This window comes from Trametes versicolor (genome assembly GCF_000271585.1).
Source record: "Trametes versicolor FP-101664 SS1 unplaced genomic scaffold TRAVEscaffold_7, whole genome shotgun sequence".
NCBI lineage: Eukaryota > Fungi > Basidiomycota > Agaricomycetes > Polyporales > Polyporaceae > Trametes > Trametes versicolor.
The window spans coordinates 2407171-2421567 of record NW_007360327.1 but is presented as its reverse complement, the minus strand read 5'-3'; the positions used below and the strand labels follow the sequence as shown (position 1 = coordinate 2421567).

The 14397-nt window shown below is 57.7% G+C and overlaps 5 protein-coding genes across 5 annotated transcripts; 1 reads left to right on the top strand and 4 right to left on the bottom strand.

The window, feature by feature from the left end:
• Positions 1 to 95: 95 nt before the first annotated feature.
• Positions 96 to 871, top strand: TRAVEDRAFT_150584 (uncharacterized protein). Its single transcript, XM_008041729.1, has 3 exons — positions 96 to 478; positions 568 to 676; positions 734 to 871. Exons 1-2 carry the CDS (start codon positions 204 to 206, stop codon positions 671 to 673), a joined length of 381 nt encoding a protein of 126 aa, XP_008039920.1. The 5' UTR covers positions 96 to 203; the 3' UTR covers positions 674 to 676; positions 734 to 871.
• A 377-nt stretch (positions 872 to 1248) lies between these two features.
• On the bottom strand, positions 1249 to 2921 carry TRAVEDRAFT_150580 (uncharacterized protein). The gene is made up of 5 exons (XM_008041728.1): positions 2603 to 2921; positions 2203 to 2550; positions 1912 to 2148; positions 1649 to 1854; positions 1249 to 1588 (listed from the first exon to the last, which is right to left on the bottom strand). The coding sequence occupies exons 1-5, from the start codon at positions 2698 to 2700 to the stop codon at positions 1377 to 1379; spliced, it is 1101 nt and encodes a 366-aa protein (XP_008039919.1). The 5' UTR covers positions 2701 to 2921; the 3' UTR covers positions 1249 to 1376.
• A 362-nt stretch (positions 2922 to 3283) lies between these two features.
• Positions 3284 to 6161, bottom strand: TRAVEDRAFT_29818 (NAD-aldehyde dehydrogenase). The gene is given in 18 exon segments (XM_008040986.1): positions 3284 to 3753; positions 3817 to 3856; positions 3910 to 3982; positions 4045 to 4083; positions 4142 to 4201; positions 4257 to 4312; positions 4363 to 4437; positions 4500 to 4703; positions 4758 to 4831; positions 4884 to 4973; positions 5077 to 5082; positions 5096 to 5163; positions 5217 to 5228; positions 5284 to 5308; positions 5361 to 5510; positions 5566 to 5758; positions 5811 to 5974; positions 6034 to 6161. The coding sequence occupies 18 exon segments, from the start codon at positions 6079 to 6081 to the stop codon at positions 3577 to 3579; spliced, it is 1554 nt and encodes a 517-aa protein (XP_008039177.1). The 5' UTR covers positions 6082 to 6161; the 3' UTR covers positions 3284 to 3576.
• A 670-nt stretch (positions 6162 to 6831) lies between these two features.
• On the bottom strand, positions 6832 to 9397 carry TRAVEDRAFT_48950 (Acetamidase/Formamidase; the record flags this gene model as incomplete). The annotated part of the gene is made up of 23 exons (XM_008041210.1): positions 6832 to 6909; positions 6965 to 7018; positions 7083 to 7132; positions 7195 to 7209; positions 7271 to 7280; positions 7333 to 7384; positions 7460 to 7475; positions 7540 to 7603; positions 7654 to 7731; positions 7794 to 7820; positions 7882 to 7887; positions 7946 to 8024; positions 8084 to 8100; positions 8159 to 8487; positions 8556 to 8592; positions 8652 to 8686; positions 8740 to 8850; positions 8907 to 8939; positions 9003 to 9064; positions 9114 to 9133; positions 9188 to 9212; positions 9275 to 9288; positions 9353 to 9397. The coding sequence occupies 23 exons, from the start codon at positions 9395 to 9397 to the stop codon at positions 6832 to 6834; spliced, it is 1257 nt and encodes a 418-aa protein (XP_008039401.1).
• A 732-nt stretch (positions 9398 to 10129) lies between these two features.
• TRAVEDRAFT_150576 (uncharacterized protein) lies at positions 10130 to 14097 on the bottom strand (the record flags this gene model as incomplete). The annotated part of the gene is made up of 4 exons (XM_008041727.1): positions 10130 to 12977; positions 13028 to 13317; positions 13370 to 13845; positions 13917 to 14097. The coding sequence occupies 4 exons, from the start codon at positions 14092 to 14094 to the stop codon at positions 10250 to 10252; spliced, it is 3672 nt and encodes a 1223-aa protein (XP_008039918.1). The 3' UTR covers positions 10130 to 10249.
• Positions 14098 to 14397: the final 300 nt, after the last annotated feature.

The following is a 14397-nucleotide window of genomic DNA, read 5'->3' as shown; positions in this document are numbered from 1 at the left end:
GCCAAAAATGGACCAGCACTGAAGTGTCTATGGGCGCCTGTCACTTGGACACCGAGAGCGGGGAAATCGACCCGTCTTCGCATCTTGGCCTGCTACCACATCCACCCTCATTTCCCGCCATCCTCCGCTGTCGCTCGTCTCCCCCAATTACTTTCTTGACTTGATACCTCACTCATCGGTGCCTCGAGATACCCACTAGCACCATGTCCACCTCATCATACAAGTACGAACGCCTCGCGACAAGCCCCACAGCTGCGCCCTCAGACCTCAAGCGTCGGACGAGCCACGACGAGCCCACGAGCGACATCCATGAGCTGCACCGCCGGCTCGAGGCGGACCCCCGCTTCAACCCACCCACGCCGTCCGTGTGGAAGCGCGTCGCGCTCATCCTCTTCCTCCTGTTCGTCTTCTGGTTTGGGTTCAAGCTGCGCACGTCCGTGTCCCCGGGCGCCGCGCCAAAGGTCGTTCATGCTTCTAGGTGCGTCAACCCCGTTCGCTGATGCTCGCGTGTGCTTGTAGGTTGCGGCGTAGAAGGCTGAGACGTTGCGTCTGCGGTGTGTATGACAGGTACTCTAGGGACCACAAATTTAGGCCGGCGGCGAGCCCGATCATTACTGAGCGGCTGAAGGACGGTCGTACGCGTGTGCGGGGGGCTGCCCCGACGGCTCGGTGAATGGTGCGTGTCGGTTTCTTCACCACTTGTTGGTGTTCTGAGTTAACATTGAAGGTGCAGTGGGCGCATTCCCTGCATGGACTTTTTAGATTCTGTGGACGTACATGCCTTGATTTTGTCTTGCTCTACCCCTCTCTCATTCTCCCACCGACAATGGAGGCTTCCCTACTATGGGCCGTTCCCTCCCCTATCTGCCGCCGCTTTCTCGGATATCCGCTACTTCTGCGTAATACATGCTTGGCCCGCACAAGGTCCACAAGAAACGCGTGTGTCCTCTCCTCGGCTGCCGCACTTCCAGGTGCATGCTATAGCCAACCCCAATTATTGAGGAATGGCGTGAGACTGGCTGCGCAGGCTTACCTACCATCATGGACCCCGTTACACAACACAGGCCACATGCAAGGGTAGCCGACGGCCGTTAATTAAATTCATAGGCCCCCCTGCCCTCAGTCTCTCATACCATTCCCAGATTCATCGGCCCTGACAAAATGTGGAGCAGCAACTATGCATGAAGCCACACCCGTTTTACCTCGCATGCAGTCGGCGGAGCAGTATTCACGCTTCAAGCAGTATTTCTCTCCGTATCCAGTTGGATTGGCAAAAAGGGAAAAAGTGCGCTAGGAACGGTACAAAGTGTTCTAATGCAGCAGTGGGGTGTGCGGGAAACACAACCAGGAAGCTCGGATGAACATGCGGAGAACGCTTAGGCGACGCCCTGGGAGGCCTCGCCGGCGTTCTTGGTGTCGGTCGCGATGTTCGTGGTGAGCTTCTTCTGCTCCGCAGCGATCTTGCTCTCGATGGACGAGGTGTCGGAGCCAGCAGCCTGGGCCTTGGCGAGCTTAATCTGCAGGCCTTGGACCTCGGCGGTGAGCTTGAGCACCTTGTTCTTGATCTTGCCGTTCTGGAGGGCCGTGGCTGAGACGCGCGGACTCGTCAGTGTCTTGATGATACCTATGGGCAGAACAAACGACGTACCAGCATCGCCCGACGCAGCCGCGATGGCGGGGTTGAAGTCGTCGGTCTCAGCGGACTCGGCAGCCTGACGCATCGTCTCGATGTTGTCCGCGACGCTGTCGTCGAGCGTGGCGAGGTCAACACCGGCGAAGGGGTCAACGAAGACAGCGTTGGCCTCAGCCGCGGCGTTGCCGGTCGTGCCGTCGGAGATCTGGAAGTCGGCGTAGCTGGTGGTAGAACCGTCAGAATCTTCCAAACACTAGCCCACGCAATGCATTACTCACTCCTGAACAGCGAAAGCGACACCAGAGCCGCTAGCAGCAGCGGCAGCAGTGCTGGAGGCAGCGGCGGCGGTCTTCGTGGCGGAAGCGGCGGCCTTCTTGGTGGAGGAGGCAGCAGCGGAAGACGAGGCATCAGTGGCATCCTCGTTGGTGGACGCGGCGGCCGCGCCACCGGTAACGCCCTGGGAAGCCTGGCCAGCCGCCTTGGTGTCAAGACCGATGTTCGTGGTCAGCTTCTTCCTGTAAACGACCATGGTAAGCATCGTGGCAAACAAACATAACCGAGCCACTAACTGCTCAGCGGCAAGCGACGCAGTGAGCTTGGTGGTGTCCTTGCCCGCAGCCTTCGCCTGGGCGATCTGGATGTTGATGCCCTGGACCTCGCCAGTGAGCTTCAAGACCTTGTTCTTGATCTTCCCGTTCTGGAGCGCGGTGGCGGCGGCACCGGAGGCAGCCTCAATCGCGGGGTTAAACTGGGAGGTCTCCGCGTCCTCAGCGGCCTCGCGCATGGTCTGGACGGCCTTGAGCGTGGTCGCGTCGACGGTGGCAAGGTCAACCCCATTGAAGGGGTCGACGAAGACCGCGTTGGCCTCGGCTTGCGCGTTGCCGGCGGTGCCGTCAGAGATCTGGAACGCAGCGTAGCTGCAGAGGTGGTCAGCGTGGGTTTACCGAAAACGAGCGCTTGGGCACGTACTCCTGGAGCGCGAATGCGGCGCGCTTGGACAGGCGGATAGGCGCGGCAGCAACCAGGCCGGCAACAGCGAGCGTGAAAACGGATGCGAGTCTGACCATCTTGGGCAATGATACGGACTGGGTGAACGACGAGTGGAGCAAGAGAGTGAAGGAGTAGACCGAGGGGACAGGCTAGCTGTGTACTTGCTGCAGAAGGAACAACAGAGACAGACTAGCTGCTTGCACGGAAGGAAGGAAAGAGGCCTTCGAGACCGGACCACAAGGGAAGGAAAGTGGAGGAGAGAAGAAAGTGTTGGATGCCAGCGTGCAGCTCTCCCCGCCTTTATATTCCAGGGCCATCGCACCACCCCGCGTGCGCAAGCCGTTACGCCGAGGGATCGAGGGCGTGCACGGTGGCTGCTCCGGCGGCCACGAGCCGGCAGCCAGTGGAAGATTCTGACGTTCTGTTTACGAGGCACCGTTGCGACGCAGCGCGCGGAAACGCATAAACGGGGCGCCCTTGGCACGCGAACCACAGAGACCTGCCTTATTGGGATACAACGGGTGCGGTCATGAGCAGTGATGAGGCACGGTGCCGGGCTCCCTTGACGACAACCGGCGGCTCGACCATCTTCGAGGTCGAGCACGCATGTATTATGCGGCCACCGGGACATATGATCTCGGCGCACCACGACCGAGGCTTGCACATCGATTAATTAAAGGTGCGGGTATACCCCATGGGCCAGGGAGCTTCTTGAACGCGCAGGCAAAGTGATATGTGAACGACAGTAGTGGGCTTGTATACAGGCGGTCAGAGTGAGCCTCGCTGGTATCCAAGAAGTACAGTAGCGAGCTAATGAGATCACGGTAAAATGAAACGGAGATCGCAGCAACAACTATCACAGTCGCGAGCCCGCCCTGCCGGAGAGTCGCCAACAGCGTATCACGCTGTCAAAGGTATGCCGTGGATAGTCGTTGAGAGCGCGTAGTGCTCGTTCACTGCGTCAGACGCTTCAACTGCGAGAGCCGCCCCGTCTTCGTCAGTATGACGGACGAGGCCCCCACGAGCGCAAACACAATCCAGAAACCCCACCTCGTCGCAGCCGTGAGCCCAGTCGCCTTTCCGGGCCGGGGAGGAAGCGAGACCGTCCCGAGGAACTTCTTGTAGTTCGGCTAGAGTTAAAGAGGCAGCGTGAGATGCCCGTTGGCAAGGGGGTACAAAGGCAGAAGGCATACCTTGTAAGGAGGGAAGCGGAAGCTGAAGACCTTGTCGACCCTGCGTGGCTGTGAGTATGGGGAGACGGCTGTGTGTCATGGGAATACACGTACCAGCTCGGGTTGTTCAAAGACACACGGAGGTAGGAGAACGTGTCAAAGGCGAACTTGCCGCCGTAGAAGCCGTCTGAGGGAACAAAAGCCTGTGAACAGGTGTCCCATACGGAAAGAAGAACGAATCGGACTGACAGCCACTCTCCCCAACACCTCCGACAGGCAGTCCGGGGACTAACAGATCGCCAAATGAGCGTTCCAAATGTCAGGTGCATAGTGAACGACGCCTTACCGCCAGCTGTGAGAACGCTCTCGTTCACAACGGCCGCACCACTCCTGGTGTTCCTAAAGACTACATATGTTGAACGTCAAAAGTGGATTCGGCGGGACTGTCACTGGGTTCATACCTTTGTCCTGGAACGCCTTGTCCTGCGAGAAGACGTAGACGGCAAGCGGGTGCTCCCTGTGTAATCGTGAGCACGACATGATACGAGTGAGAGCGAGAGTACCAACCTCGCCCGGATGATCGAGAGCGCCTCGTCGATGTCCTTGACGGGAACCAGCGGCAGCACTGGGCCGAAGATCTCCCTGCGCGTCGACGAAGGTAAACCCATGGTCTAGACACAAGATATAGAGGATAAATTACGAACTCGGCCATCAGGATATCGTCCAGCCCGACATCGCGAACAACGGTCGGCGCTACGAACCGTGTGGGGACATCCACAGAGCCCCCGAGAACGATCTTGCCCTTCGTCTCATCAATGAGACGCTTGATGCGCTGCGTATGCGCCTCCGTGACGATGTGCGTGATGGAGTCAGACTTTTCAGGGCCGTCGGGGTAGAAAGAGGCGTAGCTGTAGTACATATATGAGACACGGGGCAAGCGGATGAGCGAGGGAGGCACGTACGCCTCCTTGAGCGCCTCAACCAAGGTGTCTTGGAAGTCTGCGGGCACCAGAACGTACTCCGGGCACAAGCAGATCTAGGGCCGCAAGTCAGGCGATGCCGTGCACGAAGTAAAGTGCGATGCGCACCTGACCACCGTTCGAGAATCGGCCCCAGAGCAACCGCCGCGCGGCCATCTTGAGGTCTACCTTGGGATCAAACACTACGGGGTTCTTTCCTAGAAAGCGTAAATCATTCGTCAGCCGCTGAGTACACCTACGTCTGGCGGCGCCCATTTACCTCCAAGCTAGAAAAAAGCGATGTGAGCTCAAAATTACACAGCACAAGCATGAAGGATTACCTCCAAGGTGACAGGTGTCAAATGCTTCGCCGCGGCGGTTGCAACGATGCGGCCAACACGTCCATTGCCTGGTATCTCAGCATCAGTTACGATCCGGAGAAGACGGCGAGTGAATGCATACCTGTGTAAAGAACTGCAGACACATGTCAGTCGGCTAGCCTCTCTCTGAAGCTTATATAAACACTCACTGTGATCCCACCGGAGCTCGAGGGCCTGCGACATGATCAGAAAACTGACGAGACACACTCCCCGGGTGCACACCCACCTTCGTCGTCTCTGCCACGCTTCCATTGATAACGTGGTAGAGCTCCGTGTCAAGGTACTTGGGCACGAGCTCCGCAAGCAGTCCCGCAATGGAAGGAGTTTGCTCGGAAGGCTTCAGGACGGCCGCGCTTCCCGCTGCTATGGCACCGACCTGCGTAGCATCAGCACGCCGCAGACAGCTGCGTCAAATTGAAGGGAAGGCGTACCAGGGGGCCGATGAGGAGGAACATGGGGAAGTTAAACGGCGCAATGAGCAGCGCCACGCCCTTCGGCTGCGGTGCGTACGACGGGCTCATGACGAAGTACTTCGGGTTGAAGCCCGGGCTCTTGGGCTTCACCCACTTCTCAATGTTGTCGTAAGCCTGCTTGATATCGTTGTACACCGTCCCGAAATCCATCCTGCGGAGCGTGTGAGCAAGATCGGCTTGGCTGTGCAGGTTACAATGCGTACATGTCTGTCTCCTGAGGGGGCCGACCTAGGTCGGCGTGCAGAGCAGCGCGGAGCGCGTCCTCATTGTCCCTGATGAGCCAGCCGAGCTGGGCGAGCTGCTCTTTACGGAAGGCAATCGACTGCGTCCTTCCCGTGTTGAAAGCCTTGTTGGCAATCTCATGGATCTGCAAGTACGCGGTTACTCGTGAGCGCGGATAGGAACTAGTTTAAACGAGTACGCTACCTTGGGAATATCATCCACGGGGGTGTACGTAAGCGTGCGAGCGGCCATGGTGAATCTCGAGTCTAGCGGGGAGGCGTGGGTCGCCTGGGGAGATGTCAAGGACGCGATTTGGTGGAGCGGGGTGGACGCGGGGTTGAAGGAGCGATCTGGCAACATCTCTGCTCTTTTGCCATCGACGCGTGTGAGTATACGGGGCCGACCACAAGCGATGACTGCACCACCCCGGACACCCGGTGGCAGAAGACGGAATGGAAACGGTTGCAAACGTACACCCGGCCCTGCCGACGCGGTGGAGTCGCGATCACATGTCAGTGCCTGATCGCGCTACCCGCCCTTGGCGATCCCCGACTCTTTCGGGTTCGCGGTATTTTTGTGCTGTGAATGTACCCGGGCTGGCCTTCTCAGCAACTGATTTAGTGAGTGGCTGCCAGTATATATGTTAGCTTGGGTTGATTTTCGGGAAAGGATAACGCATAGTGGTAGAGAGTGACGGACCTGAGCGTGTGTGAAAAGCTGGCCAATGGCATGCGCAGCCCGACTCGCGCGATCACTCAGCGGGCCTTACGATTACTTCCGGGCCAAGTTCGCGCGACTCGTCAACGCGTCATCCGTGCAGAATTCGCAAGACGCAGCGTCCTGTAGAAAGTACTTATGACCAGGAGCGCACAGCACAAACTAATCGGCCAAAGGATCAGTATTTTACACGGGACTTCCATACACAGGGCCACCATCCAGCAGACTTCGCTAATATCGTACATGGACATTTCGACTGGGCGATGTTCAACACGAGGCTTACTCTTAGACCACGCCATCGCTGCGAATGGCACACTGGCCAAAATTCCGCGTCGTGAGGCCCTCCTCCCTGGGAAGGATATCCTGAAAAAGCGATGAGTACAGACGGGAAGGAATGACGCCAGAACGTGAGACATACGAAGTCGAAGATCCCGAGCGGGAGTGCCATGGTGACACATGCATTTGGTGAGTCCTAAGGCATGAAAACGCGTTATCAAGACGCACAGCAAGTACGTGCCACTGAGCCAATGACATACCACGATTGCGCCTACATGACTCTCCACCGGGGCCGCAGACAAGAGAAGATCTGCAAGGATAAAAAAAATCTTCAGCACGCGACTCATGTTGAGGATCGACGGGACAACGTACATGCTTGCTCGCGGGCTTCGTCGCAGGAGAAGGTGGTCAGCAGGTGTAGGATCCGTGGGGACGGCGGGTGACTCACTATAGCCAAGCTGCAAAGACGGGATTAACACGGAAACCTGCTATATAATAGGGGCGACATACCTTCATCAAGTACGTGATAGCATTCAGGGTTGCTTGCTTGAAAGCGACGGTCCTGTGGTCACACGCTCAACCCAACCGTCATCACACAAATGAATCGAGAGGATGAGCTCACGCGTCCATGTTGTACTGCTTGCCATCACCGTCTAGATCGTGATGGACCCAAGTTGAGTACACAGTCTTCAACAACTGCAAAGCGCAGGTACTCACGGACGTCAACACTGATGCCCTCGAAGACAAGCTTCGCGGAGTACAAGGGGTCCACTGGGGACGGCTAGCGAAGTCGCGAGTGAGCAAGGTACAATAATCTTGTGATATACTCACCAAGAACATCGGCTGCTTCATGGAAAACTTCTCGACGCCACCCTTGATGATGCTGCAACTGAAAGTGATGATCCCAGCCTGTAGTAATTCGTTGGCTCGTTTGACCCTAAAAGCCGCATTCCTGTGCTACGCGCACGTACCATCTCGATGGCGCCACAGAACGAGATCTACAGACCACAGCCACATCCCCGCTCAGTGAGGGAAACTAGAGAAAAGTGTGTATCATACCTCGCCCTATAGAAGTTGTCAGTCATGAACGCGTGCACAAACGTTGCGGGGACAAGATGCTTACATCGCCCTGGGAGAAATGCAGATCACCAACAGACAAATTGGCGCCCTTGATGTACACCGGGAAGTAGCAGCGTGAACCCCTAAAGCGCAAGATAATCGTCAAAAGGTGGCCTCTTCGGTTCCGGCAGGCGCTGCTTACTTAGACAGGTTCTTGATCTGCCGAGGTCTCGCAACGTCAGAGCAAGGTTCCGCGGAGATATACCAAACAACATACGTCGCAGTTTCCGCCATGCTCGCGCGGCGGCACAGTGCGCGCACCCTCGCGAGCGACCTTCTCCTTGATCTCATCCGAGACATCCTGTCCGACATACGCGCCAGTCGGCTCGGGCGGGAACGCGACGGGCGGGACGGAGGGGCCGTGCGCGTCGATGAGCGCGCCCTCACGCGTGTTCCATGTCGCGAGCAGCTCCGCCGAGGGCGCGGTGCCGATGAGGCCCGGGTGCGACACGCCCGCGAAGCGCACCCCGGGGATGTGCCGCGACGAGGCGTAGACGCCGTGGAAGTCCCAGATCGCCTTCGCGGCCCTGCTGTTGAACTCGCGGGCTATTCGGTACGCGGCGGTCAGGGTCAGGGTTGATTGTGTGGGTCTTTGTGGTGGTGGTTCTACGTACCGAACAAGCCACCGCCGTTCTCGAGCTCGAAGATGCCCTGAAGCGATTATCAATGTCAGTTGGGCTGCAGCGCTACGAAACAGAAGTTGGACATACGGTGTATCCCCAAGGCATCTTATCGAAAGGCCTCACTGTTTATTTCCATTGAGTGCATCAGCGAGTGAAGCTTGAACAATATGCATACCATCCAGGATGTCCACGACGAGGCAGTCACCAGGCTCTGCGCCTTCGATGGCGACAGGCCCAGACAGGTTGTGGATCTTCGTGAGATCCACATTCTTGATATCATCGCTGTCTACGATTGATACTGTGAGCCGAGCACGCATCAGGTTTCTCTTGTAGGATGCGTACTGTCGTTGTTTCCGATCTGAGCACCAGTCCAGTCTGGGGGCAGACATCAACGTTCAGCCATGCACCTCTAGTGTGGATGCACACGAGCGTACGCACCTACGCATTGGACAGTGAAGACCTCCCCAGGCTTCACTGACGCGAACGCCGGAATATCAGGGCTATCAAGATCGTCAGAGGCTATAAGCTATGCAAAGCATGGGGACTGACTGCCAACGGTTGTGAATACCCTATCGTCAGGTAGAGCGTCAGCGCCGAGAGACACAAGAGGTATAACGAAACACGCATGCCTTCTGCTGGTCGGCAGGGCTATAGAAGCAATCTCGCATATCAGATACACCTATTGTGATCTCTCAGGTGCTCTTACTTACATGAAAGGGTCGACCTGGATACCCATACCTCCTCAGTATGGGCGCTTCGTTGGATGGATGGAGCATCGGGTGACTGACCTCGATAACGGTGCGATGCGCAAACGAGTTCTCCTTGGTCGCCATGCTGATGATTCAGTTGATAACACAGAATAAAGAAGACACAGAGAGTGATAGACGCGTCTTGTCTCCTACAGATACCGTGGAGGCTGCGAAGGCGAAGTAGCTCGGATTCCTCCACATTCCCTCCTTTTATCTCAATCTGCGTGTGCAGTGTTACGAGTCACAGTATACCCACCCCAAAGATAAGGCCTAAGGAACGGCAGGCCGTCGGGGGTTTCGTACGAAATACCCAGGCTACGTGACACCTGAAGCATCGACGATAAGATAGGGTTCGCGGGATGATAAAAGAGATGATTGGAGAAATACTCAACTGTATAAATGCTGCGCCGAACGACTACGGGTCGCACGGATGAGGCGCAGATGACCGTCCACGTGGATACGAACCGCCAAATCCATGTGAGAAGTGAACTGGAGTGGCACGCATGAGAGACTCCGTGTGCGGTCCAGACGTCTTGGACGCTGATGTTGAGATTGTAGCCGTTCGCCCAGATGGTAAAGCGTGGAGCTTCGAATTTGATCAGTTTCCGGGAGTATCGGACGAACGTGCAGTGTACGGAACGCAGTGGCCTGTGGCTGTGATGTAATGCATTCAGTAATCAGCAGAAATACACGAGGGTTCATCGGAAAGACAGAGCAGGCGTGAATAGATCGTGATAGGTCGTAACAGATAGGTATCGGTGGACAGACGGAAGATGAGTGAATAAGTCAGCATGCAGGGATGTGATGATAAGTGAGATGTGCAGTATATCAGCAGAGATAGGACAACCAGTTTGAGCGAGATGGAGTAAGAGGTTCAGGGGAGAATGAGACCAACGAGGAAGTAGACGGCGAAGATAGGTATAGTCGTGGTCCATGTTATGAATTGACTTGTCCTTGGTATCGCTTGATGAGTTCCCTCAACCGCGCCTGTCCAAAGGCGAGTTCCGCCTTGGGCGACTTGGCTACCACCGGGGTTGACCCCGAAGTAGACGTCGAGGGAGATGCAGTTGCGTGCGGAGCTGCGCGTGGAGCGTCCTCGGATATCGTCGGAGGCAGCTTGACGTTCATCTTGTGGCGTTCAGCAGGAGCAGGGGCTGGACGCGCGAGCGATGCCGTAGACGAGATCATCGGTGTCGCCAGGGACGATGATACTACTGCCGGCACCGAAGCAGACTTGACCATCCGAGCGCGCCTCGCAGGCATACCTCCGCCAGAGGCAGACGTAGCATCCACGGCAGGGGGTGTAGGAGTAACCGAGGGCGAGGATGCTGCTGTCTTGGCTAAGGGTCTCAGTGCGCGCGGGCGGGAGTCGGCCTGCGGAGCAGGAGACTTGGACGGCTCGGACTTCGGGGCCGCTGGGGCCGCGGTCGCTGTCCATTGCTCAATGAGCTTGGTCGGTTTCCTTTGAGGCTTGACTGCGACAACAGGAGGTTTGGGTGCCTCTTGTTGTGGTGTCTGCGTCGCGGACGCCCAGAGCGAGGCTACAGACGTTACGATCCCGCCTCGGCCACCACGCGCAGAACGCACGTCGTACTTGACCTCCGGGTCCAGGGAACGAGGCGGGTACACGGCAAGACGAGGGGACGCCTTCGGTAGGAGGTAGGCATCCCAAGGGGCTGCGCCCTTCTGACCAGACCTTGCGCCGGTGGCATGGAGCGTTGGCGCAGCTCGTACACTACCGATGGCGATGAAACCAGAAGAGCGTGGGTTTGGTGCCGCTTGTGCCTCCTTGGGTGCAACCTGGTCTACAGGAGGGGCATCGGTGCTCGTCTGAGGCTGAGATGCGGCCACAGGGTCGGGAGACGGAAGTGCCGGAGGCGAGACTTTCGGACTGGGAAGCGGAGAGCGCGCAGGAGACACGGCGGGAGACCGGGCAGGAGACCTACTCACTGCTCTATCTGTAGGCTTTGCGGGAGGCGACAATGCTGCTGGAGGTGGTGTCGCAGGCGGAGGTGTTCCCGACGGCGGCGGTACCTCAGGATCGATGTTCCCCAACCAGGCGGCAATTCGACCCTGTGCAGCCTTGCGCAGATGGTGAAGCTCCTTGTCTTTCTCTGGCGGGGCCTCGGGGTTCGCACTGCGCTTGCTGGTGTTCTTCTCCCCGCGCTCGCGCTTGGTCCCGCCAGATGCACTCTTCGTCTCTTTACTTCCCCTGTCCCGACCTCTCGCCGTCTCCTTGCTATCCCGGGCGCGCATCGTCTCCTTACTCGCTCTCGCACGCGTAGTCGACGTCGGTAGCAGCTCATCCCCGTCCTCCCTGTCACTGCCCCCACGCGCGCTCATGTTCCCGCGCCGAAGCGTGCGTTCGTCCCCGTCGACGTCCAATCCTGGCAACGTGAGACTCGAGATGGCAGAGTCATTCGGGGGGTCGACATCCGTCGCGCGCGGGATCGCGATCGGCATGACCGTGCGCACGTCCGGCGGACGCTCGCCTTTCTCCGGCTTGCGTGTGCCGACCTCAGCGAGGAGCCGTGCCTCAAGCGCATCCAGCCCTGACGAGTCGTTCCCAGGGCGTAATCCGCGAGGCACCTTGAGTGAGGTGACCGCAGCGAGCGTCGGAGTCGGTGGTGTCTCAGCAGCCGCGGCGTCCGTGTCCAAGAAGTCGACAGGGAAAAGCGACTCTGCCCGGCTCCGCGGAGTAGGGATATTCTCCTTGTCCGTTGGCACTGGTGGCCTTGGGAGCGTCTTGTCCCTAGTGTCTTCGCCTAGCGCAGGGCCAGACAGAGGGACGACAGGGCCTGCATGCTGCTGTTCAGCTCGTGCTGCGATGCGCTCGAGGTTTTCGACCTGGGTGACTTGGTCGAATGGGTCGTTCGTGAAGGACCGTTTCGGCGAGAGCATCGGGCGTGGAGATACCACCTCTCCGCCAGTGAGCAAGGGTGAGAGCGACAGCGTGGTTGCGCCCCCACGACGGGTCGCTGGGGACGAACCCGGGCTAACAGTGGCATCATGCGCAGCGTCAAGGGTGGTAGGAGCAGCAGCGAATGCGATAGGTATGGGAGGAGCGGCATCTGGCAAGTGGAAGCGGTGGGCAGGTGGAGATGCTGAGCGGTGGCGAGAAGACAGGCGGAGGTGGTGTGAGATGCGGGAGGCCCGCTCGCCCTTACCTTCTTCACGTATGCCGGGCTGGGATCCACCTGTAGGCATCGGGAGCAGAGGTGGTGGCGCAACTGCGGGCGGTAGACCGGGCGGCATGTTGTACAGCGGTTGAGATGGCGTGGGCTCCGCACTGGACGGGCGTGGCGGTGGGAGGTACGGGAATACGGAGGTAGGAGGGGAGGCCATGTAGCCGTAGTAAGGCGCGGGCGTGTACGCGTTGTAGGGTATTGGGCTCATGGACGGAGGCGGCAGCCATACTTGGCCGTGTTCTACATAGGGCCCGATAGGCGGAGACATCGGGAGAGCCGGGTATGCGTAGGGGCTGGTAGGACGGTCGAGGTAGGGTGTGGGAGATGAGGGAGGCTGATAAAACATGCCGGAAGCCGGGTCGTACACAGGCGCAGCGGACGGCGCTGGGGGTATGGCGTACATATCGTATGGTGAGAGTTCTGGGGCAACAGATTGATGCAATATTGGGACAGGTAAATCCAAATGAATGTCTTTGCTGCTCGAACGGTGTTAGATAGCGTCACGAAGAAGATGTCTAGTGATTACCTTCCTATCCCCATGGAGAGCTTGACACTTGCTATACAGCGTACCTCAAACAGGCATTCACTAATCTTGCCTTCATCGCCTATTCGGCGACCACCCTTGACGCCCCGTGCGTTCTTGGGTACATCCACGACCAAGTTAGCCACGCCTTCGCCACCGGGAGGTATGATGTATTCAGGCCCTCGGAACGAGACTGAAGTGACGGTGTCAGAAAGCTGCAATGGCTGCTTCTGGGTGGGGGGTATGTTCGGCAGGTACAACTCGCGAGTCAACGTGACTGACAGACTGGAATTCTGCTCTGACATGAGAAACGCAGTAAAGTAGAAGCATGCGTGGAAGACTGACCTTCTTGGTGGAATGGTTCTTAACCATGAGCTCGATACAAGCAGGCTCTCCGGCGACCATGAAGCCGCCCAGCACCTTGCCTTGCATCCAGATCTTGCCGTTCTCACCGACGACCACGCCCTCGGGATCGACTCTGCGGAAATCATCAAATCGTTCTACGACGTCCACCGGCCGTTTATCTGTGACAAGCTTCTTCTCTCCCTTCCAAGCGGCACCAATGCTTGCGCGGACCTCGTACCGGACGCGGGCCAGACCGGAGCCGAAGTCGATGGATGACGGCGAGGTGTGAGGAAGGGGAAACTGGAACAGAAAGGAGGTGATGCCGCGCCGCGCATGATAATAGTTTGAAGGCAGTGGGGGGTCTCCAGGTGAGGGGTAAGGATGTACAGAGTTCGAAGGTGGCAGTCCGGGTCCTTGAAACAACCGTCTGGTGTGGAGGAAGGGAGACTTCGCAGAGTGATCCCTCGATGTTAACTCTGCATTAACCAGCAGTACCAGCAGCAATGTGAGTATTTCTTGTCACAGGGTACCCTTCTACAGGGCGTACCTTCGATCGCATATAACTCGACCATGATTACACCGATGCCAAGACCCTTTTCAGCCTTGCATTCAAGCTCCATCTTGCCGGTGACCGTTCCTCCCGCCGCAAATTCGGTATCGGGAAATTTGAGCGACACCCTGACCTTGGAGTGGTAAGGCGAGGCGTTCATCGGCTCAGGCCTCATCTGTTGCGCCGTCCCAGCCATGGAGATTTATGCAACGTTCCAGCAGTTACTATGGCTCCAGCATGAGAATGGCGAAGCAAGTAGTGCAGCAAATGCTCAGTTTCAGCTAGTGTGTGGGTGCTTCTGGGTCGTGCTGGGATATGTGGTGGCTGTACTTGACAATACTACACCATGAAGGAGGAGGTGAAGTGAGGTACGGCACTTCGACCGCAGAGGGAGGCGTGACACATCTTGGGCGGCGGTAGGCCACAAATCCTGGTGACGTAACACTGACGTAAGCGTAACAGAATGGGTCACATTCAC

Excerpts from the sequence above, each read along its gene's own strand:
- TRAVEDRAFT_150584 (XM_008041729.1), top strand. The coding sequence starts at position 204 with ATGTCCACCTCATCATACAAGTACGAACGCCTCGCGACAAGCCCCACA. Across the intron at positions 479-567 it reads AAGGTCGTTCATGCTTCTAG|GTACTCTAGGGACCACAAAT; the intron begins GTGCGTCAACCC and ends TGTGTATGACAG.
- TRAVEDRAFT_150580 (XM_008041728.1), bottom strand. The coding sequence starts at position 2,700 with ATGGTCAGACTCGCATCCGTTTTCACGCTCGCTGTTGCCGGCCTGGTT. Across the intron at positions 1,855-1,911 it reads GTCGCTTTCGCTGTTCAGGA|CTACGCCGACTTCCAGATCT; the intron begins GTGAGTAATGCA and ends TTCTACCACCAG. Across the intron at positions 1,589-1,648 it reads GGCTGCGTCGGGCGATGCTG|CCACGGCCCTCCAGAACGGC; the intron begins GTACGTCGTTTG and ends CGCGCGTCTCAG.
- TRAVEDRAFT_29818 (XM_008040986.1), bottom strand. The coding sequence starts at position 6,081 with ATGGCCGCTCGCACGCTTACGTACACCCCCGTGGATGATATTCCCAAG. Across the intron at positions 4,704-4,757 it reads GTTGAGGCGCTCAAGGAGGC|CTACGCCTCTTTCTACCCCG; the intron begins GTACGTGCCTCC and ends TATGTACTACAG. Across the intron at positions 3,857-3,909 it reads TCTTTGAACAACCCGAGCTG|GGTCGACAAGGTCTTCAGCT; the intron begins GTACGTGTATTC and ends ACAGCCACGCAG.